The sequence below is a fragment of the Heliconius melpomene genome, chromosome 10, assembly GCF_056956725.1.
Source record: "Heliconius melpomene rosina isolate 202511_hmr_F chromosome 10, ASM5695672v1, whole genome shotgun sequence".
In the NCBI taxonomy this organism is placed as follows: domain Eukaryota; kingdom Metazoa; phylum Arthropoda; class Insecta; order Lepidoptera; family Nymphalidae; genus Heliconius; species Heliconius melpomene.
Window position 1 is genome coordinate 13,754,614 of NC_140398.1, and position 22,537 is coordinate 13,777,150.

The 22,537-nt window shown below is 32.3% G+C and overlaps 3 protein-coding genes across 5 annotated transcripts; 1 reads left to right on the forward strand and 2 right to left on the reverse strand.

Annotated features, from left to right (window-relative positions):
* Positions 1-999: 999 nt before the first annotated feature.
* LOC146535792 (zinc finger BED domain-containing protein 4-like) lies at positions 1,000-2,247 on the reverse strand. Its single transcript, XM_085191183.1, has one exon. The coding sequence runs from the start codon at positions 2,245-2,247 to the stop codon at positions 1,000-1,002; it is 1,248 nt and encodes a 415-aa protein (XP_085047309.1).
* Positions 2,248-4,760: 2,513 nt separating this feature from the next.
* On the forward strand, positions 4,761-9,198 carry NKAIN (Sodium/potassium-transporting ATPase subunit beta-1-interacting protein). The gene is made up of 5 exons (XM_085191736.1): positions 4,761-4,959; positions 5,167-5,304; positions 5,422-5,502; positions 5,720-5,972; positions 6,096-9,198. The coding sequence occupies exons 1-5, from the start codon at positions 4,906-4,908 to the stop codon at positions 6,695-6,697; spliced, it is 1,128 nt and encodes a 375-aa protein (XP_085047862.1). The 5' UTR covers positions 4,761-4,905; the 3' UTR covers positions 6,698-9,198.
* Positions 9,199-9,838: 640 nt separating this feature from the next.
* On the reverse strand, positions 9,839-22,479 carry Asph (Aspartyl beta-hydroxylase). 3 transcript variants are annotated; one of them, XM_085191713.1, is made up of 18 exons: positions 22,322-22,479; positions 22,082-22,194; positions 21,819-22,007; positions 21,596-21,705; positions 20,930-21,133; positions 20,403-20,771; positions 19,604-19,694; positions 18,939-19,063; positions 18,306-18,414; positions 15,700-15,774; positions 15,201-15,433; positions 14,751-15,087; positions 14,275-14,369; positions 12,894-13,128; positions 12,584-12,689; positions 11,973-12,475; positions 11,059-11,266; positions 9,839-10,717 (listed from the first exon to the last, which is right to left on the reverse strand). In XM_085191713.1, the coding sequence occupies exons 2-18, from the start codon at positions 22,131-22,133 to the stop codon at positions 10,567-10,569; spliced, it is 3,192 nt and encodes a 1,063-aa protein (XP_085047839.1). In that variant the 5' UTR covers positions 22,134-22,194; positions 22,322-22,479; the 3' UTR covers positions 9,839-10,566. The 3 variants fall into 3 exon arrangements, with proteins under 3 accessions (XP_085047839.1, XP_085047838.1, XP_085047840.1); XM_085191712.1 differs by having other exon boundaries at positions 22,082-22,406; XM_085191714.1 differs by lacking the exons at positions 20,403-20,771; positions 20,930-21,133 and having other exon boundaries at positions 22,082-22,403.
* Positions 22,480-22,537: the final 58 nt, after the last annotated feature.

Here is a 22,537-nt window from a genome sequence, read left to right on the forward strand (position 1 = left end):
TAAAAAAAACATAAACACAGCTTTAATTATAAAAAAATGAACTAAGTAAATATATTTTAATTTAAATTAAATTTTATTACTGAATATATCTAAATATAAAACAAAAGAATAACAAAATACAAAACCTAAATTTAAGATCTTAAAAAAATATAAAAATTGTAAGCTCAGTTATGAATTCTTTATGACGTACTTACTTATATAAAATATTTTGTCTGTTGAGCTTTTTACAAACGTAACGAATCATCAACGTTCTGCGATGTGATATTTTAACATATTATTATGTTTTAATAAGTCATCGTACTTCATGATCTCTGAAAGATAACATTTTTAAAAACTTTTTTTGAATTCGTTCTAATCAGTTTGTATGTGTTTCATAATATGGATTCCATATAGTTGAACAATATTCTAATTGACTCTTAATTAATGAATTAAATAAAATAATATCTTAACTGGAATTCTTAAAAGTCTTAGTAGATCGCATAAAAAATTCCAACGTGCTTAAGATATACAAGTGTGAAGTGAACGTCGCAAGCGATTGTAACCGACTCTTTTAATAAATAATAAACATTAAGAAAGCTACGTCACGCATAGCAAAAAAAAACTCGGAACAGGTTAACAATTCATATGTGCTGCACAATGAAGTTCCGAGTTTGATTCTAATAAATATTTTTATAATTTTACATATTTATTTTAATTATATAGCTTGTAGAGGAAGTCATGGCGCAACGGCACACGGACGTGACTGTAACGCGACGGTTGCGGGTTCGATCCCCATTCGAGGAAATTAAATATTTATTTACATTTATATTTTCATTTCATCGCTCTGGTGTCGAGGCAGAGCATCGTTAACTTCCGCCTTTCAACACACAATGCCTCCAGAATTCGGCGGAAAGTGGTGAATGGAGTGTTTTAACACTAGGTTCCATCTGCCTACCCTGCTGTGTGCGGGCTTTGAGGGTATTTTATTATTCACACTTTTATGTATATATATACTATTTATTAATTGAATCGATTTGGATCTAAATTAGAATTTAAATATGTCAATTGAGTCACTCTATTTGTTTTTAGTCGGGTGCGACGCTCATTTATCATCAGTCCAGCTTTACTAAATATCCGCTCACAAGGAACGGAAGTCGCAACAATATTGCCATATTGTTTTACTAAAACGGCTAGATTTGGGTATAAATGACTATTTGATCCCCACCAAGCCAACGGAGAATTAAACTTCCCGTTGTCGTCAAAGACTGGTAGAAACTCGTCATTAATGTAAGAGTCTACTTCTCTTATGGCACGTGATAATGGAGTGCCAGTTTGTTGCTGTTTGCCTATAAGAGAATCAAGTATTGCCCATGGTGAAAATTTATCTTTGGTGACTGGACCTGCTGTAGGAGCCACCGACGGTTGGTCAGAATAGCTTCGCCTATTAATATTTGCCGCTATCATTTCTTCAACTTTTTTTTTTATTCTAGATGCTTCTTGAGGATCTGAAAAAACATTATTTTTATACCTGGGATCCAGGAACGTACAAATGGAAAACGTTCCACTCCTCTCCACCCCTTCGAAGCGGGTTTCCAATCCGGAATGAAGCACTGAAATTACCAATTTCGTTATGTCTGTGAAATTTTCAATCTTAAGTTGATCACACGATCCCTTAAGGCATCTAGTCATAACGATGATAGAACTAGCAGTGATATAATTTTCACCGCTCATCGCCTTAGTAGCTTCATCAAATGGTTTCAGCACTTTACAAAGTTCCGCGATCACGGTCCACTCTTCATTTGAAATAATTGGCAAGTCTTTTTTTAATACGGCTACTGTGGCACGAATGTAGCTTTCGAGTTCCACAAACCTCTCAATCATATGGTATGTGGAATTCCACCTGGTTGGAACATCTTGAATTAGGCGCTTTGGTATTAGGTCTGGTTTGTCTTGTGTTTGAGTTTTCAAAAGCTTCTCTAAGGCAATGGTACTTGTTTTGAAGTGGCGGACTATACATTTTACTTTATCTAGACTGTTTTGTACAATTTGTAGGCTATCTTGAACTATCAAATTAAGGGTGTGTCCGTAACACCCATAATGCTTCCAGCCCAAGTCTTTTATGGCTTTTTTAATATTTGGAGCATTATCACTTACAACAAAATTCACGTTCTTGGTGACATTCCACTCTTCAGTAGTTTCCAGAAGGGAATTTTGAATATTTGCACTACTGTGTGGACCTGTTAGTACTGCACATTTTAAAAGTACCATTTTCATCTGAAATTTTTTGTCAATATAATGTCCAGTTATGGCAAGGTATGCATCATTAACTCTAGATGTCCAGAGGTCTGTCGTTAAACATACATTTTCTATGTCTGAGATTTCTTTTTTTATTATTTCTGTTGTCTTATTATACAAATTAGGTATTAAAATATTAGATATCGTTTTTCTTGATGGCAATTGATAGCCGGGTATCCATCGAGCGAACTTTTTAAATGCCCGTTCTTCAACCAAAGAAAATGGGTGATAACTATCAATAAATAACTCTATTAAATCATTATCTATTTTTCTTTTTGTATCTAGCAAAATTTTTTTCGTCGTGCCATACCTTTCAATCCGCTGTTGAGATGAACGGTGGGACGTGGATAACAAGGTAGAGGAACCAGGTAGTGACGATGAAGTACAAGGCTGTACAGATTGGTCTGCTGCAATATTTACTGTATGTGGTACCTGGTTTAATTGAATAGGAGCACGTAAATTTAATTGAGTCGTAGAGACTTGCTCATAAGCGCTTAAGTGTTTTCGTTTCAAATGTATTTTTAAATTAGCCGTCGAGCTTTTATAACTGTAAATTTCTCCACAAATATTACACTTGGCTTTTTTTTCTAAAACGTCATTTTTTGTAAAAAAATCCCATAAAACACTTAAATTTGCGCGCGACATTTTTCTTTTAAAACTTAAAAATAGTTATAAAAAAAATAAACGTAATCTAAATCTTCTTATTATTAAATTGTTTTTCATTAAGTTCACTAAGTTTATAAAAAAAAATCATTTACACTTTATATACTTTATAAAAGACGTAATAATAACTACACCAAAACACTTTGTTCACAATTCAAGTCAACGACTTTCGTTAATCGCCACTTGGCACTTATTAACTGCCTAAATTTCTAAAACTAAAATTTAAAAATACGGCAAAGGGATATTTACACTTCATAGGGATGTAGTTAATAAAGTAAAATCATTAGGGATTTATTTATTACATTTTTTTAAAAATTTCACTCTGTATCCCTCACATATCAGGGTGGGTAGAGGGAACCTAGGAATGCAGAACTTGAAAAATATCAAATATTTAATTTCCTCGAGTGGGAATCGAACCCATAACCAATCGCGTTTACAATTGTACGCTTGTGCCTTGACGTGCATTTTTTTTTATTTCACACATTTAAATATTCAATAGACATAGTTTACATTACACTTCATTATTTTTCAAGTTACTTTATTAAAATTCTGTTTAATGATTAAACGCTATACGTGGTACGACTAAATTTTGCAAGTGTAAATATGTTTATCCACAAATTTCTCGGAAACTAAAGTCATATCAAGGTGATCGTTTTTTATTTAAAAAGTTGGTTAAGTAGTTTCTGATATATACAATATTTGTGGAATATTTCTGGAAGGTTTTATATAATAAATTTTTATTCACTTATTTTACTTTTTCAGTTATTAGATCTTTAAAAAGGGATAGTTGTTTAATTTAAATTACTTACTAATAAAAAATAACGCTTAATACGTTTAAGGCTCTTTTTTAACTTTCAAAAATTTTATTTATGGTTTGTTTAATTCCGTAAAATTTAACGTGAGCATTTACAATTTTGGTCCCATGGGCGTGTAATAAAAATATGTTTTTGTTTTAATTATCGATATAAAAATAATATCGATCAAATTGCATACAAGTTCAACTATTGCCGCCTCTTTTTTCTTGCAGAATGTACTGAAATAGAGCGAGATGCAACTATACTAGTGTTGGTGTAACTGTTAAAAATAATATAGTTTCTTTTCGAGTTTTTAAAAAAATTATGCATAATTTAGTTTAATTTTATACAATTTAACTTGTGCGATTACATTTTAAATCGCTTTTTCGTTTCATTTCGTGTGTGATAATAAAACATGTTTTTATTTTAATTATCAATATAAAATAATATTCGATCAAATTGCATAAACGCATACATATTAAACTACTGCTATCTCTTTTTTTCTTGCGGAACGTACCAAAATAGAGCGAGATGGAACTAAGTAAGTGTCAATATAGCTATTAAAAATAATATGGTTTTTCTTGAAATTTTCATAAATATTATTTATAGTTTAACTTCTGCATTTAAATTTTAGAATCGCTTTTTCGTTTCATTGCGTGTATAATACAAAAAAGTACAATGTTTTGGTTCCAGTAATCGATATAAAAAAATATGCGATCAAATTCGCCTATTTTCGTCTCTTTTTTTCTCGCGGCACGTACTATAATAGAGCGAGATACAAGTGTGCTAGTGTCGATGTAACTTGATTAGGGCTTACTGCTTACTCTCATGAAACTACGTATGTGAAATAATGGTTATGTGTACAGACACATGACCACAACATAACATGTGCGTAGTTTCGAATAACCGCGTAGCTCCGACTCACGACATAACTAGTTTCGATGACAGCCCGAAACTAGTTATGCCGTGATTTGGCTTGTAAGCAGTTTCTGAAACTAGTGACGCTACGTAACGCCCATGTCTACTTTTATCAAACGTAAAGTAATCAAATGTCAAATATAAAATTAGGTTGAGATGCGTTGCTTTCGCGAATTATATCTACAATGAAATATTTATCAAATTTTAAATCGAATTATTACTATCGCGATAAATGAAACAATTATAATAAGTGGCAATGGCAGTTTGCGGGCTGAGGACTGTGTTACTTATTGTATGCATATTGGAGTTGGTATGTAATTTAAAACTTTTCAGTTGCTAAAAAGCTTAATTTTGTTATATTGCAGTGTAATTCTCTCTAGAGAGATATATATAAATCCTTCTAATTAACATTTCACTAATACACATTTTAATTCACCATTGGAAGACAGATCAAGTATACATAATAATTATTTTATAATCCTGTTAGTGTTTCAACATAATCTTTGTTTTGTTTCAGATTTTCACAATACAGAAGCAAGTATTTGATTTTCTTGGATATATGTGGCTGCCAATAATTGCAAACTTTGTTAATATACTCTTGATTATTTTTGGTTCATTTGGGGCGGTACAATACATTACAAAGTATCTTCTAGCTGTAAGTATTTACAATCTATATTTAATTATTTTTCCTTACATTTATTATTTTGTGATTCAATTTACAATCATATAAATTAATAATTTTATTTTTTAATTGTATTTCAATTTTTTTCAGTATGCAATATGGAGTTTTATGTGGTTAACATGGAATATATTTCTTATATGCTATTACCTCAATCTTGGTATTCTTAACAGGGTAAAGTTGTTGGTTTTTTATTTATATATTTAATTTTATTATAAAATTTCTTAATAAAATATACTAATATTGAGGCCACTCAACACACAAGAAAAGGTTACCATTTTGGCTACTTATATATAAATTAATCAATTATAACTGCAAAATCATCAGTCCATACAGTTTTCATTAAAAGGTGTACAAAGGAGTAATATATATTGATTTTATTCTTTTATAGGAAAGTGGTTTATTATCATTAGGCACTGGTAGTGTCAGTTGGTGGGAGAGCAATGGTTGGGGATGCCGTCCAGTTTGGGGGGAAGCAGATGGACCTGGGACTTGGAGACCAGCTCAGGTGGAAGGATGTTTCTTCCAATGGCAATATGTTGAACTGGGACAGTCAGCTTTGGCTGCATTTCTAACTGCCACTGCCTTGCCTCTTACAATATTAGTAGCTTATAAATCACTTCAAAACCACAAGACTGTAACAGGTATATAAATTTGAGCAATTTTATTATATAATGTCCATAGTATTCCAAGGCCATTGTGGCTAGTTCATTCTTCAAGTTTCAAGTTCATTCTTATTCGATATTAATAGTACTATAATTTTTCAGATAAAAGTACACTATCACGACGTCAAGTATATACCATAGAGTTAAGTCCCACCGAAACAAATGTCAGTAGTGAGAGTTCTCTTAAACCAATGACACCTCGAAGGGTGAAACGGCGTTCGGGGTCGCGCGGTGCCGGTTCCTCGGTGCGCAGGTCCCGGCGATCATACCGAAACGCTGGTTATCTAGCCTCAAATGCCTCTTTGCCTCACGACTCCAGGCCATCCAGGCCCACGTCAGCTCATTCTTCATACTCCAATTTCCATGGAGCGAGGCCTTCTTCGTATCACGTGCAAGACAGAGAACAAATCAATCAAGAGTATGAACCACCACCACCACCGGTCGAGTCAATACCGATTATAACTAACAGATGTGACACTGTAAGGAGGCCAAAAAATACAGGGCGTGATGTCGTCGGGCCTTACAATGATAATAGGAGTTTTGAGACATCAGTGTATAGCAATATTGGTTATGAAGGAGGATATGAGAATAGAATTGAGGCTTGGGAACCACCGCCGCAGGCTCCAGGCCCACCCGCTTATCAAGCTGGTCCTCAGCCCCAACTTGCCTACCCGCCTAACGATACATACAACATGGTACCTTAATTTATTTATTTCTATGTGCCTTACGCAGTGTCGTCCATAGAGCAGAAGAGGCGCCATAGACAACGCGACAATACAAAGGGAATCAAAATTAATAGGGTACATCCGGTTGACCTAGAATTATGAAATTTGGCAGCTAGCACCTACACAGAGAACTAGTTCAGGAAAAATCTGAAACTAGCCTTAAAAGGGGGCAAAATTTAAGGTATTAGATGAAATGGCTCTGGATAAGCTAAGCTTGAATTTCAGAAAAAGCTCAATACCTCCAATTTTGTATGGGCGTCACGACTCGTGTTTGCCCTGTTTTCTTATTGCATATTTCCAAAACATGATGGAATGAATGAAAAAAAATCGTATTAACAGAGTTACTTTGATTCTCAAATAAGTTTATCCCCTATTACCCTACCCCTTACAATTTGTCTTTGTATAGCAACTCATCATTACAATGTTATCTATCACCCAAGATTGTACCTATGATAGTACCAAACTAACTGTTTTTTATTTTCGTATGTGATAACAGGCGATTGTAGTTCTGTGAGACCGCAACATATTTTGCATTTTTCCTCAAAAAATTGACAGACAATTTTGTATCAGAAAATATCGCTATGGTTATTCCTCTCCAGTCCATGTTGCTCTATGGTGTCGACTATATTAGATTTTAATCAAAATACTGAAGCCTTTCTATCCTCGAATATTGCGTTTTCATGTAGTTAGGACATTTTAAAAATATTTTTAATATTACTCAGTATTTGCTATGAAGTTTTCCTGTTATAAATTCTATGGTGAAAAAATCAGATTGAAATTTAATGTGTTATAATATTTTTGTCTAAATATTTACTTTAAAATAAGAATCTCAATGAAATTTACAACAGAAAGATATATTTACAAAAAAAAAAAAAGAATCTCACATAAATATTATATTATCATACTTTTTGAATTAGTTGAAATTGTCTAGAAATCCTGTAATTTTTAATTTAAGTACTTAAGATATAAGTTAATATTGTATGAAATACATTCTTTCTTTTTAACTTAGACTAAGCTTTAATATTTTTGTTATACATATTCAATGGAGAGTATGTTTTATTGTAATCACTTTTTTATCAGTAGTATTAGTACAAATTCCTTAATTTTTAAACACAAAAAATCCTATCTTTTGAATTATTGATATTGTATTTAGCAATATATTTACAATTGCCATTCCAGTTAATGTTTAATGCTCAACTTTTTTATAGATTGTAGTGTAAATTAATATTCAAAGTAATCCGTCCATTACCTTATGAAGATATTAAAATGAAAATGTTAATTTCAGAAATTTAAGTATTAGGTGTATTTGTATACTAGTTACTATGAAAATTGTTAAAAAACATCAATGTATATAATGTAATTTAAAAGCACAATTGTTACGCTTATGATGTTTCTTCACATGTTCAGTCAAGCACACAATTTTTTCACATATCAATTAAAGGCCATCCGTGAACACATCAAGTTCATAATTGCAATAAGTATTATATTATTTTTAATATTCAGGGTGTCCCAGGAGTCAAGGATAAAACGAAACCGGGTGATAGACCAAGTCGTGACAGTTATGAGAAAAATATAAAAAAAAATCTTTGTCATGTATTTTTCATATTATATTGATTTTAAAAAATATCGGAAAAACCTGTCGGTTTTTCCGATATTCCCTGTGATGGTTTTTCAAGTCCCAGGACTACAAATATTACTCTTTCTTCATTTTTTTTTCTGTAATGTAATCATGAGTAACCCTTCTGTGAATTACAGTTTAAGATTGAAACATACCTGCATCAGTTTTCAATAAAATGTGGTGTTTTTGCCAAACATTCAATTCAAAATATTTACTATACCCAACTTTAACCGACTGTACTATTAAAAAAATGTACTACACTGTTTTTGCAAGTAACGTTAAAAGTTGGCGCATTTAATCTGGATTCCGAAATGGTACGACACTTGCTGCATTACTTCTTTGTTGAAGAGAGAAAAATCGAAATACAAGATAATCGGGATGACGTCCAGCGTTTTGGTATCTTTTCCTATACATTCTAGCTGCAGCATTTGCGTTACATAACCATTCTCCATGAATGAAATGCATATTGGCAATGTGTCAAAGACCGAGTATATGGCCTGCAAGAGCTCGGACTCGAGCACTTTCCTTATAAGTCCTGGGCCATATATATACAGGATATACGTTTGCGACTCCCTGTGCCTAGTGACGACGCATCTTTTGGAATCCTATACGTAGAAATTATTATTATAGTTTTGGTTCACACAAATTTCGTATTTAGTGTGAATACTTAGATATAATTTGAAACTCCAGTCTCTACGTGTGAAGTAATTTGTGGATGGTCTAATTGTATACAATTGACACTTATGTATAAGCATGATTCCATATTTTTTAGGTAACATACAAAACGAGCTTTATTAGTTTAAGTTAAGACACAAGCCTTTTCAGACGTTTTATACCAAATATAAATAAAAATGAAAGAAAATTTTGTTTTTCTTTTTTAACTATTAAGCCTCTGTCATTCATGACATCGAAATAATTTTGTTTAGATTGCTCAAGAAAAAATAAAAAAAATCTAAGTGTCTTCAAATATCTTACTTAAATTATTAATTAAACATACTTATATTTAAAGAGATTATAAAATATTTTTTAACAAAAAGAAAGACTTCAAATAGTAAACAATAAATGTACATAACGTAAAGTAATACGTATTATGATTTAGTTAAACAAAAACATAGTCCATTTACAGATTGTGAAGATTTGCTGAGCTCAAAATACCTTCCAAAAATAAAAACAATTTATAAAAATTTGCAAAAATATATATAATAAATACATTATTAACAACGTAATAACACGTCTCAGTTTAGATATCATAAAGATTAATTTAATGGACAGAAATAAGCGTGCATGTACCTTATAATTCCTTTACTCTAAGGGTGAGAGGAAACAAATTTGATGTGTCGCTTTTTTAAATAATAAAAAGTAATCATGATAACAACAATTCATTAGAAATTCATCCTTATCCTACTAGACGCATAGATAGATTAGAATACATAAAATGCCAACGGGTATGTTGCCAATAGTCTAACCTACGATATAAAGGGTACTGAGTAAAAAAAATCAAGTTCGAGCATTATTATTATATTTCTCAGAAATGTCAATTATAAAATAATACTTAATCACTTAAATTAATAACAACTACAGGATGAGGACTATTCAAATCATGACACATACATAACAACTTATTTACCAAAACATTCTGTGATATAAAAAAATGCAGATCATAGCGATATTCAATTATAAGATCGTTTTGTTGCCATTACATTATAAATTATATAAATATAGTAACAATGATGTAGTGCAATAGAAACAAGCGATCGCAAACATAACTTACTAACTTAAAATCAGCACCAAAATAATTATTGTCTCTAATTATAACAAGATATACCAATTTTTGATATATTTTAAAAAACTGCGCGCTATTTTTAGAATAATACAAGATTGACATATTGCACGTTTAATATTAGAAAAGTCACTAAAATATTTTGTAATGTTTCTAAGTTCTTATACATGTGGAAGAAAGATTACATTCGCTAATCAATATCAATTACCTATGCTTATTTAAATTTAATTGTAAATAAATGTGACTTTTTATTATTAAGCTAATTTTATTATTAATTAAATATGTTATGACTGCCAGTTAGTATAGTGTCGGTCAAACAATATGTAATGACCGACATGTTGGTCAAATAGCGAAATATGGATGCAATATGTCAGAAACATACTCGTTAGTTAATTGTCGGTCACATGTTAGTAGAATGTCCGTCAAACACATAATCGCCGACGTATTCGGTCAAATGGCGGGCAGAGTTCTACGTTCTTGCGGCGTGAGGTCCGGATGCCAGAGGTCCACGATGAGCACGAGGCGCGTGCCGGTGCCGTTGTGCCATACTTCGTGCTCGAAACTGTCGTCGAATATGAACGTTTTGCCTAGCTGCCATTCTCTGAAATTAAATGAGGAATATTGTTAAAATAGCCAAATGGAGGTCATTGTGGCGCGATGGTATAGTGTCTGACGATTGTGGGTTCGATATCCATTTGAGAGTATGAATTATTTTTAATTTCCCTCTCTGGTGAAGCAGTGTTAGCTGAGCTCCTGTACTCAATACGCAATGTATCGAATACAGTTGGAAACTGGGGTAAGCAATGTTTTAACACTAATTTCTCTCTTCCGATATATGTGAGATACAGTGTAAAGTACATATATGTGAGATACAGTGTAAAGTTAAAAAAATAAGGATTTTTATTCAATATTTGCCCGTTTACGTAAATAGTACCAATATACCTGATCTCGTTATCGACGCGTATGTAGGTGCGCGCGGTGTTGCTGAGCGCGAGGTGCAGGCGCAAGCGGCAATTGGTGGGGCCGACGTGCGCGCGCACGCGCGTGCCGGCCGCTAGCGCGCTGAATTTGACCTGCCCGCGCCGGCACTGCGCCGCCGCCGCCTCGGCGCGCACCACGCCGCACGTCACCGGCGCGCGCGAGCACCTGCCTGTTTGTTATGTTAGTTAAGCTTTTACTTTTTTAATAAAAAATGTTATTTGTCAGAAAAATGGGAAAATTTTTAAATTTCTTATACCATACTATGAGATATTTTAAGAAAAATTAGAATATTTAATATACGTTATTTAATGCCAGATTAGGATTACTGTGGAACTGTGGTGTGCTGTGACCGCAGTGCGTTCTCTACCGCATTTATCACGGGGAGTGTTCTGGAAAACTGTTTGACCTGCTAGCTGCCACCAAAATTCCTAACCGCACAGTATGTCACAAATTCAAATATCATCTACACCGCCTGGGCACGACTTTTCTACTGTGCGTTTTCGTAGGAATTTCCTTCCACGTGCCACTTAACTGTGGAATGACCTATCTGTGGCAGTGTTTCCAGGTCGATACGATTTGGGTACATTTAAAAAGCGCGCCTATCTCCACCCTAAAGGTCGGCCTGTAGCTCCTCCGGTGTTATACGGGGTCGCGGTGATCACTTATCGTCAGATAACACGTACGCTTGTTTGCTATGTTTCTTCCATTAAAAAAATCTTTTAACTGTATTCAAAAGTGAGATTCTCAAAAAACAAGAGGTAAAAACAAAGAATAATTTTAAATTTTTAAAACTTTGTCAAACATTGGCTAAGTGACAGTCTTTAGTAATGATGCCACTATTATGCTACAACATTTACAACATAACACACATTTACCTGGCAACTCCCGACCACGCACAAATATATCCAATTGGGACCATTCCCCCTTTTCTTTTAACCCTTCTTTCTCTTGTTCATATAAGTCTTTGGCTGCCTCTGCTTCCTTTAGTATTTCGCGCCACGATTTTTCTAGCGCCTGCGCTAATTTAACGTATGGGGTCTCCTCGACCGGCCACCAGGGTCGGCTTCGTAGACGCGGCACGTTGTATAGAGATCTCTGAGTAGGCGATAGGAAATGTCCCAGTTCTGCTCCACGTACGTGTACTTCATGTGCTTCCTCTACCCGACCGAGAAGTAAAAGGGCGTCGCCTAAATGATAGTAGAATCGAGGTTCGTTTGCGGGTCCGGCGTCACCTTCTAATGCTTTCTGTAAGGCGACAACCGCTTCTTCCAATTTATTATATTGATTTTTTAAAACAAAACCGTGATGGGCGAGCGCCACGCGGTCGTTCGGCCACAGTTTAAGTGTTTCTCTTAGAACTTCATCTGCTAAATCAGCTCTGGAATAAGATAAATAAAATGTTATCGGTATGTATGTATAAAATATATTTTTTATAAAACGTGATTAGATTAATAGAAACAATGAAAAATAATATAACAAATTTTACCTGTTAGCCATTAAGAAGGAGATTGTCAAGTTATTACGGTAGTTTATATCTTGTGGGAATCTTCGAATTAACAATCGATATATGGGCTCAGCGTTCAGGTACGCACCTATGTGGAAAAACAACAACTAATTACTGTAAGATAAGCTGAATATAAATGCTTATATGGTGCGCATTACGAATTTTAAGTCGTCAAGTCAATATGAGCATTTAATGTGATTACAGTAATTATTCCAAATCATTAATCGATAGGAACAACTAGGTAACATATTCTTAATAAAAATATACATATATCCTAATAAAAATATATTACCTCTAAACTGAATTCTGTCGATAGTCCGCTGAGCAACTTCAACCAATTTCCTATCAGAGAGACGCTCGTTGATTTTGAGAAGATTTAAGTATGCAGAAATAGCTTTTGATAAAAGTTTATTATCTTTTTTCGCTTCAGCACTTGCATCTATGGCTCGGGCAAGGGTCCATTTAGCGCGGCCGCTGTTCGCCAGGTTGGGGGCCGACACTCGTTTTTCACACGACGCCAAGGCTCCCTCCATAAGTTAGTAAATTACATTCACACACTTATTCACACAGTCAGTTTAATAGTATAATAAGCAAAATTGCATTTTGATGTGACAATATAAGATATCTTATTGTTTAAAGCGGAAATAGGGATGCAAAGCCTTTAAGAATATATCGACGCCGCGAAGTGTAAATCTTGTGTATTTTCACAGTATAATTGCGTAGTAAATTTGTCATTTTTGTATCATAAAATTTTAAACTATAAATGATAAATTTTAACGTTTAATTGTAACTTGTAGTTAAACAATAGTTAATTTTTTTTAAATTCTTTAAATTTAAATATCATTTAATGGAATATATTACAGTATCAAACATTACAACAAAAGTTACACGTATTAAAAAGTTTAAAACGTAAAAAAATGTACACCAAACGGCGAGGACATATAATTATTTAATTAAAATACGAACATTTAAACAATGTCACGTCAAAACAACAATCAAATCATCCAATTTCAAAATAAATTTTCAAAGGGAAGTAACTAATATGAAAACACCAGAATAAATTGGCTTTAAATTTTCATAACAACTAACCTAAGGGGAAAGTCATCGATATATCGAGCGGGGATAGGTGCGCGGGGTGCGGGCGTACGACTCAGCCGCTCGGTAATACCGACGAGTTAGAGCGGATCCACACTGTAGTGCCGATCACGGTTCGTTCTCGGTCCGCTCTGTTTGCTAAAACATTCTTATATGAGAAATATTCTTATTGGGCCGGAACTTGACCGGAATGATAGTATGAATGCTCTCATTGTTTCTTATATAAGAATATTTTAACAGACTGAGATCGGACAGAGAACGAACAGTGAATGAACTATAATGTGAATCCAACCTTATTGGAACAAAATGGCACAACGAGCAAAGTAACTATATTAGTTTAAAACGTTAAACGTTAGTCCAACCAATCCTGTAATTGTAAAAATGTTTATAAACTTTTAGGTTTTGATTTATTACTTTTCTATCTGACTGCAAATAATTATTATGGAGTAAAATCTCCACAGAATATAAAGTAATTAAGTTAAAAAAAATTTAAGAAGGAATGAATATTTTTGGACACTTATTAAATCAAAACTGTGTTATAGAATACGATTTGAAGTTACTGTATGTGTTAAGCTCACCTGGCGGAGTTCTTCTTCAGCGATATCGAGCTGCTCCCGCCAGTAAGGTTCAATGGGTTCCCCTGGCCACTCATCTATACTGTTACCGCCGTCTTCTATAATAACAATAATGTTTCTTTAAAATATATTACAAAAAGAAATTGCTCGCAATATACTAATTATATATAGTTTATTAATACTTATTTCGAAATGTTAATAATTTTAATACATATTCAAAAAGGTTTCCCTTGTAAATTACTCTTAAAATTATCATAAGAAAATCCATTTCAAATGTAGAAACAAAATATAAATGATATGTAGGTACACCCAGAAAACATTAGTAAAATTACAAATAAACAAAATTAATAAGTAAATTATGTTAAAAGTTAACAACACTCACACTGTTAGGCAATGCTCAGGTTAGAAATATTAATCTATTTTGAACATCATGCTTGGCAATTCCTTTTTATAAAAGACACACTGTAATCTATGTTTACTTCGGCCAGGTCTTTCTGGTTCCGGAAGTCGGCCATATTTGGCTTCAAGCCGGCTTAGTAGTTCAGTATCGTCGACATCTGAAATTTCTTCTTCATCATCATCTTCTTCTTCAACTTCTTCTTCGATTTGTTCGTCATCTATTATTTCAACGTCATCTGGTACTTCCTCAGGATCTGAGTCTTCTTTAGAGGCTGGTTGAGCTTTTTGTTCAGGAGTCACTTTAGGCGGTTCGTCAATTTCTTCTTCCTCTTCTTCTTCTTCTTCTACAATTTCTTCTTCATCACTGTACAATTCTTTTTCTTCCTCATCTCGTTCATATTCTTGGGTAATAGGTTTCTGGATAAAATAACAATTAACCCGTTTTAATTTATGCCCTACAATTTAATACATTAAATAGATATCCAAATGATGCGCATTTACTTCATTTTAATACAGTAATATTTACTTACGCTTTCTTCGGCTAAAATTTTCTTTTCTTTCAATTCTTCCATGATATTAGGTTTAATTATGGGCTCATTTTTGAAGACAGGAGCTGGTTTTTTAAATACTTCTTCATCAGCAATAGGACGGGCTGAACTAACCGAACTTTGCTGGACTACTGGTTCGTCTGGTATGAGAGTCATGCGACGATCGGCCATAGAAGGCGTCTCTTCCCTAGAGCGATCTTCAGGTTCTGGAGCATCTGTTATGAGTATCTTATTGAGTATCTCCAAGTGACTAAATGGCTTTCTATAAAAATGACATTTGGCTTGGTGTAAAATAAATGTATTTATACAACATTTTTTATTTCTTCAATTTAAATGGAACAAAATTCATAAGACGTAACTCTTAAATAAAGCTCTAAGTCCATTAAGTATTTTGATCAATACCAAACAAATTTAAAATATGATTGATTGATATAAATGTAGTATTTTTTTCATACATAGTTTTACATTTTAATGTACGCACCCCTAGCAGTGGCGCGGCGTAAGACCGCGTGCGTGGCGACGAGCAGCGCGCCGCCCACCGCCAGCTTCAGCCACACTGAAACACGCGCACGATTCACCATAATTCTAAGTAACAACGCGTTTCTTATTAACAAATTGGTTAATTTTATTTTATTTTATATTTATAAAAAATCGTGTTGTTACGAAGGCTTTACAATAATGTAAGCGCTAGTGCTTAACAAGTTTACACATGGGCTTGGGAAGGGGGGATACTTAATATCTGAGGTGGGCTCATGCCCACCTCAGATATTAAGACTATAATTTCAGTATCAACAAAAATGATTGCAGATTTTTTTAAAACATTTTCACAAATAAAAAAAGTACAGTAGAATTAAGAACCTTCTTCTACAGAAGTCGGTCAAAAAGATCATCTTCACCTGAAGATTTCCACTTTACCTGAAGTGGAAAAAAATTGGGAATGTTTTTTTTATCGATTGAAAACTCTCTTTGATAAATAATACTGGTTAACTTTATTTTAGTGTTGCGCTACACAATAAGAAAGCTCTTGTGAAAAATTTTATTTTGTATATTAACAACTACTAAACATTAAGTTGTATTCTATAGGACGATCAATGGAGCTCAAGCTCAGAGTGGGAAAAAATATGGAAATCAGTATTTAATAGTCGGTATTCATAAAAAAATTCAAAATACTTGAAACAGAACTAAGCTTTTTAATTTCAGTTTTACTATGAACAAATGTGACATTAAAGCGCCAAGTGTCGCAAATTCTCAATTAATCTCAATTATCGATGATATTTAAGTATCTGTAAGACATTCCTAAGCTTTTGAAAACTTATCGTGTTTGATTATTTTTAAACAAATTTAAAATCAATTCTTATTAGAATGTTGTTGTTAGAATTGGCACCATAACCCATACTTAGTCGCTAATTAAGAGTTTTAAATAACATAACTGTGAAGTAATAGTTATTGAAATAATGGAGACGATCAGTAGACAGGTGTCTGCCGTTACCAACATTTTAAAATAGTCAAAAATATTTAAAGCGATTTGGTGACACGAACACAATTTGTTTAAAGTTGGAAACGAAACAGTGTTTGGCAAGTGGTAAACCATCGGAATTTTAAAATTAATCTCATTCGTAACGTGTTATGTAATGGCGTCATATTACCTTCCATTTGTTCGAATCCATGAAACAAAGCTAATCCCAGATCGATAATAGAATTCATGATGAATTCTTAGTGTAAAATGTAAACTTATATATAAGTATGTTTCATACGTGCACCGCGTAAGCTGCAGTGAACACAAATAAGCGTGTTTAATGAGCCGGCGGTGGGACGTGGGCGTTGAAATTACGACGACTAACGACACGAATCATGATATTTTCGCTTTAGTTACGTACGTACGTACCTATTATAATAAATGAGATTACAATCCTACCACGGTCATACCAATTGTTCAATTTTTACGTCTCTAAGATAATCGATAAAAACATCTTTTCCTAGCTTCAACAAATATGACATAATTATAAGGTCCAAAATAAAAGATATTCCTTAAATATTACTTTTTTTATTTTTTACAATTGAATCTTTGATACACACCTATGGTATATTATGTATGTGATAAAAAAATGGTTTTGGACACATATAAATAGTAACTAAATTATATTATTTCTGTAACACACAATTCTAAAGCATTTCTACAACCGATCACCAAAAAATAATCCATGCAGAAAGCTTTTATAAAAGTTAGACACAAGTAGCTATAGGTACATATTATTAAAGTAATGACAGTTATTTGATTATAATATTTTTATTAATCATAATACTATATCCAAATCCAATTCACTGGCTGTATTCGTAATTTTTATTTATTTTTAGGTATGTTTATATGAAAATGTATAAAAAAGTAATCTTGTTTGTATTTCGATCCACGTCTTACCTTACAATTTGTTTGCAAAATTTGGATATGTAATCTGTTTCCCAAATTTCTCATAAATATAAATTTCAAAGATCATAATACCTACAAGAAATTCTAAACGATACACGAAAAATCTTAATTGTTGTAATGCTGAAAAAGCTGCAGTTATCTTTATTATTTAATATTGGACTAAGGTACAATATTCAATTTAGTTATGACCTTAATATTTGATTTCATAACAAATTATCAGTCATTTCTATTGAAAATGGTTTTTTTTTAGTTTAAAAAACAAAGGTATTTACTGCCTTATCTGGACCTAACAGATAATCGTAACTGTCATTGCTTTGAGGTGTTAGTTATTATTTAGATTCAAATATGCTAAAAGGTTAAAGAGAACTGTATATATTTAAATTTAAAAATTCTTTTGAGAAGAATATTTAATTATAGAATTAGTTGAAAGTTTTTAACTAATCAAATGACAACAACTTAAAATGACGGAACTCTGCTTACTCTGCTGTATGCGAGATACAGCGTGAAGCTATAAAAAAAGACAACTCTTGTATACATTTACTTTGCTTGAAATATTTAATGTGTAACGCAAGATTTTCATTATAAATATAATATTCTCTTTATAACATTTTGGCATATTTATTAATAAATAAGCAATATAATAAAATTTTAAAGTTACTTACTTTGAGATCCTTGCTCTTCTTTCTCTTTACGTAGTTCTTCTTGTCGTCTCTCATATTCAAATTCTTCAGCTAGCGTATCCATAGGCTTTACTGTGGTTTCTTCTTCGATCTGTTAACGTTAAATATTTTTTTTAATAAAAAACGTAGATATTTATTATTAAATTATTTAAAAAAATAAATGATTTTTTTAGAGTTCCGCTTTATCAGCGGTTAGGCAGAGAGAACCTAGTGTTAAGCCAGTCCCTTTCCCATCTGGCGAATTCTAGAGGCATTGTGTGTTGAGTGGCGGGACTTAACGCCATGCTTTGCGTCGATTCGTTTACTGGAGAGGGAAATGAACCCACAACCAGTCGCTCCTATGTGTGCCGCTGCGCAAAAAAACAAATTTTGGCCAGATTTGATATTCCTCAGTCCACGCAAACGAAGTTACATATTATATAAAATTTACATACTATGTACATATTCTATAAAACTCTTTCGTTATTTAGTGACTGACAGACAACGCACAGCCTAAACTACGCGCCGTAGAATGTTGAAATTTAGTAGATATGTTCCAAGGGGCATAAATACAAATTTTCAATGGCGGGTGTTTACTTGTATAAAAAATAAAATATTTGACTTGTCTTTATTTACCTCAATAAAAGGTTTTCCAGCCGGGGGAGTGGTAATTTGTTCAACTGGCGGTTCATCGTCATCATCTTCATCTTCAAGAACATCATTATCAACATCGTCATCATCATCATCTTCTTGCGATGCATCTGTGATTCAATAAATAAATATTTATTAACTTCACACTGAATCCCGCACATACTAGTATAGGCAGAGGGAACTTGGGAACCTAGTGTAAAGACACTCCTCTCTCATTAAGACATATCTGTTCCCCACTTTTCGCTGAATTCTGGAGGCATTTTACGTTACACTGATTAAGCAGTAAAAAACAAATAAAAAATCGTAGACATAAAAATGTGTTCATCAATTTTTTTTTATGGAAAAAACACTGCAAACGACCGTACGGGTCATCTGATGGTAAGTGATATCGCCGCCTACGACCTAGTGTAACACCAGAGGAGCTACAGTAGCTTCGCCGGCCTTCAATTTGCGTGTTGACTGTGTTGTAATATATTCTTGATGATATAAAGAAAAGATTCATTATTAACGACACGTCAGACGAGAGTAAAAGTTGTGAGGAAGCTATATCCAGCTATATGATATATATGTATACTCACAATGTCACACAAATGTCTAAAGCCAGCGGTCTATATGTGTATAATAAATTCATAACATGCATAGTATGATACCTTGTTTTTCGACTTCGTCAGATTTCTCCGCTTCTATTTTCTCTATTTCATCATCTTCATCATCATCGGCATCTTCTTGAACATAATTTTCCTAAGAAGGAATATATAATATTTGTATTATATAATATATATATGGCTTTAAAGAAATTTCTATTCACAAAATGTATATCTAACATGGTATTAGTAATTTCAAAAGTAACGTTTTAATAAATAAGAAAAGAAAAAAGTTATACAACGAAAAAGTATATTTTTTATGACTACCTATATACCAAAAGAACAATAGTTTTTTTTTATTACATAAACATAAAAATATTGAGATACATATCAACTACTAGTTAAATAATATTCTTTTGAGATAGCTTATTTTATAACTCAATAAAGTAATTATAGATGGAATTCTTTTTAACAAAAACAGTGTTTTTGTTGGTATATAGATGACTGATTGTAAAACATATAGTCATGGTTTATGGACTCTTTGAAACATTCATTTAAAAATATATATTATCTAAAATCTTTACCAAAAATAGTATATGAATCATTCATGCAGTATACATATATTTTATAATTTGGTACACAAAATCCAAAACATAAACATAAATAGAAAAAAAATACAATAAAGGCATTCAAAAAAATAATTAACTTTAAAACATAAATCTTGAGCAATGTTAAATATTGTTAACTAAATTTTAATCCAACAAAGCCTTGTTAAGTTAGTAGCCAATAAAAATATAAAATAATTAATTTGTTAAGTATTTTTGTTTTCAAATCACACTAGTCATTCCCTATAACTTTTTTGAACCTCAATATCATTTTCATCAGAGTCTGCTTGATAATTTTCTCCATTATTATCTTCATCACCGTTATTTTCATCTTCTTCATCATATTCTTGTTCTGCATCATAATTGGCACTTTCTTCTTCATTGTCAATATTATCATCATCGACATCGTCGTCGTCACCATCTTGTTCAACACTAGCAATGTCATTTTCCTGATCACTGCGATTTTCATCATTTTCTTCAAGTTCTTCACTTTCTTTATTATCTTCATTGTCGTCCTCGTCATCATCGTCGTCATCATCATCATCATCATTATCGTCTTCGTCATGATCGTATGTATTATATTTCTCTTTGTAATTATACCGCCGATAAGGAACTCTTTCTTCAACTTCCTATTTAAGTATTAGTATATAATAATTAAATTTGAAACATTTTTCTAAATAGGCCAAAATTAATATTTCATTTAAAAATCCAAGGGAAAGAATTAGGTACCATTTGTTATTGGGTAGGCCAAACGAAATTTAAAAGTAAATGTATTAATTATCCACACCTCTGTTTCCCCAACATCTTCTTCACTGATTTCATCATTATCACCATCAATACTATCTATTTCATTACTTTCATTGTCCTCATCTTCATCTTGTTCATGTTCATCATCATCCTCCTCTTCATCATGTTCATTTGGAGTTTCTTGATCTTCATCATTTTCATCATGATGAGATTTATGAACATGATGTTCCTCATCATTGTCATCCTAAATTTATTGTTAAAATGTTTTGACAATATAAATTTACATGGATAAATATTTAGTATCTTTATTTCTGTGGAGAGGTCTTCATATAATGATTTAATTAAATACTAATTTTAATGTTTGGCAGTGAACACATAATTTATCAAGAAATTAATTTAAAATGTAAATATAATGAATGTGTACTGTACACTATTTTTTAACTAAACAATAATGAATATGTGAAAATTTTATTAATGTAATGAATTTAGTTAATATACTATTTAATTTTTAAATATAAAATATTGTTTCGTCTTGATAAATGTGTAATGAACACAACAGCAGAATTGATATTCAATTTTGTCACAAAAGGATCTATAGGGTGGGTTTTGAATCCACTACTTCATGTCAATCATTAAGTTAAATTGATACACATGTTGGACATTCATATAAATACTAATAAAATTACTGCTACCAATATCCACTCACAGGATGTTTTAAATCTAATGTATGTTGATCATAATGGTCATCCTCAGGAGCCTCTTCTATCCAGCCTTCCAAAACACCAGAATATTTTGACTCCACAGAGTTTGCTTCCACTAAAATTAAGATCCATATTTTAAAAAATGCTAAAATATGATTAAATTAAAAAAAGTTTGTTTCATAATTTTGTTTTTGTTTGTTTCCAATTAATTATTATAAAATTTCTTACATTCTGTTAGTCCTCTATTTTCTAATATTATCAGTCCAATAAGAGTTATCAATACAGCCAAGAGAGAGAAAAATATAATTTTAGCACACCAATGTCCGCCTGTGCCATGTTCATGTTGGGAATGAATAAAAACATCTCCATCACCGAGAGCTGCAGCCGTACCACGAGGTTCTTCTAATCCTAATTCATCTGTAACATAAAAAGAAATTATATTTTGCCAAACCTTTTAGAGTATTATATCTCAGTCAATAATTAATTTTTACCTTTTTTTTTCTTTTTGTCTTTGCGTTTTCTCGGCTGTACATCGCCTGACATGTTTTAATTTTATCTGACGCTCTTTAAGCGGCAGAAAGAACCTCTTTATTGTTTCATAACCCTAAGTAAACAATACAAAGTACAGTGAACTTGCAAATAATGTACTTAGGATACAAGAAAGTAAATGCGCAATTTTGATGAATATATAGATTTATATTGGCGCACGTTGAAATATTAAAATAACCTACATAACAAAGTATCGCTGCTGGTTTCTTGAATTTATTTTAGAATTTAACCTAAAAATAACCGGGAAAGACAGCTGGGAAAAGATAGAACAGACAGGAGTAATACAAACAAATATAGATACTTTGTAAATTATTAAATGAAAATAATACGTTTTCTTTATTTCTGCATTGATAATAACTTTTAAAATTAATAATTATATGGCAAATATTAGATTAATG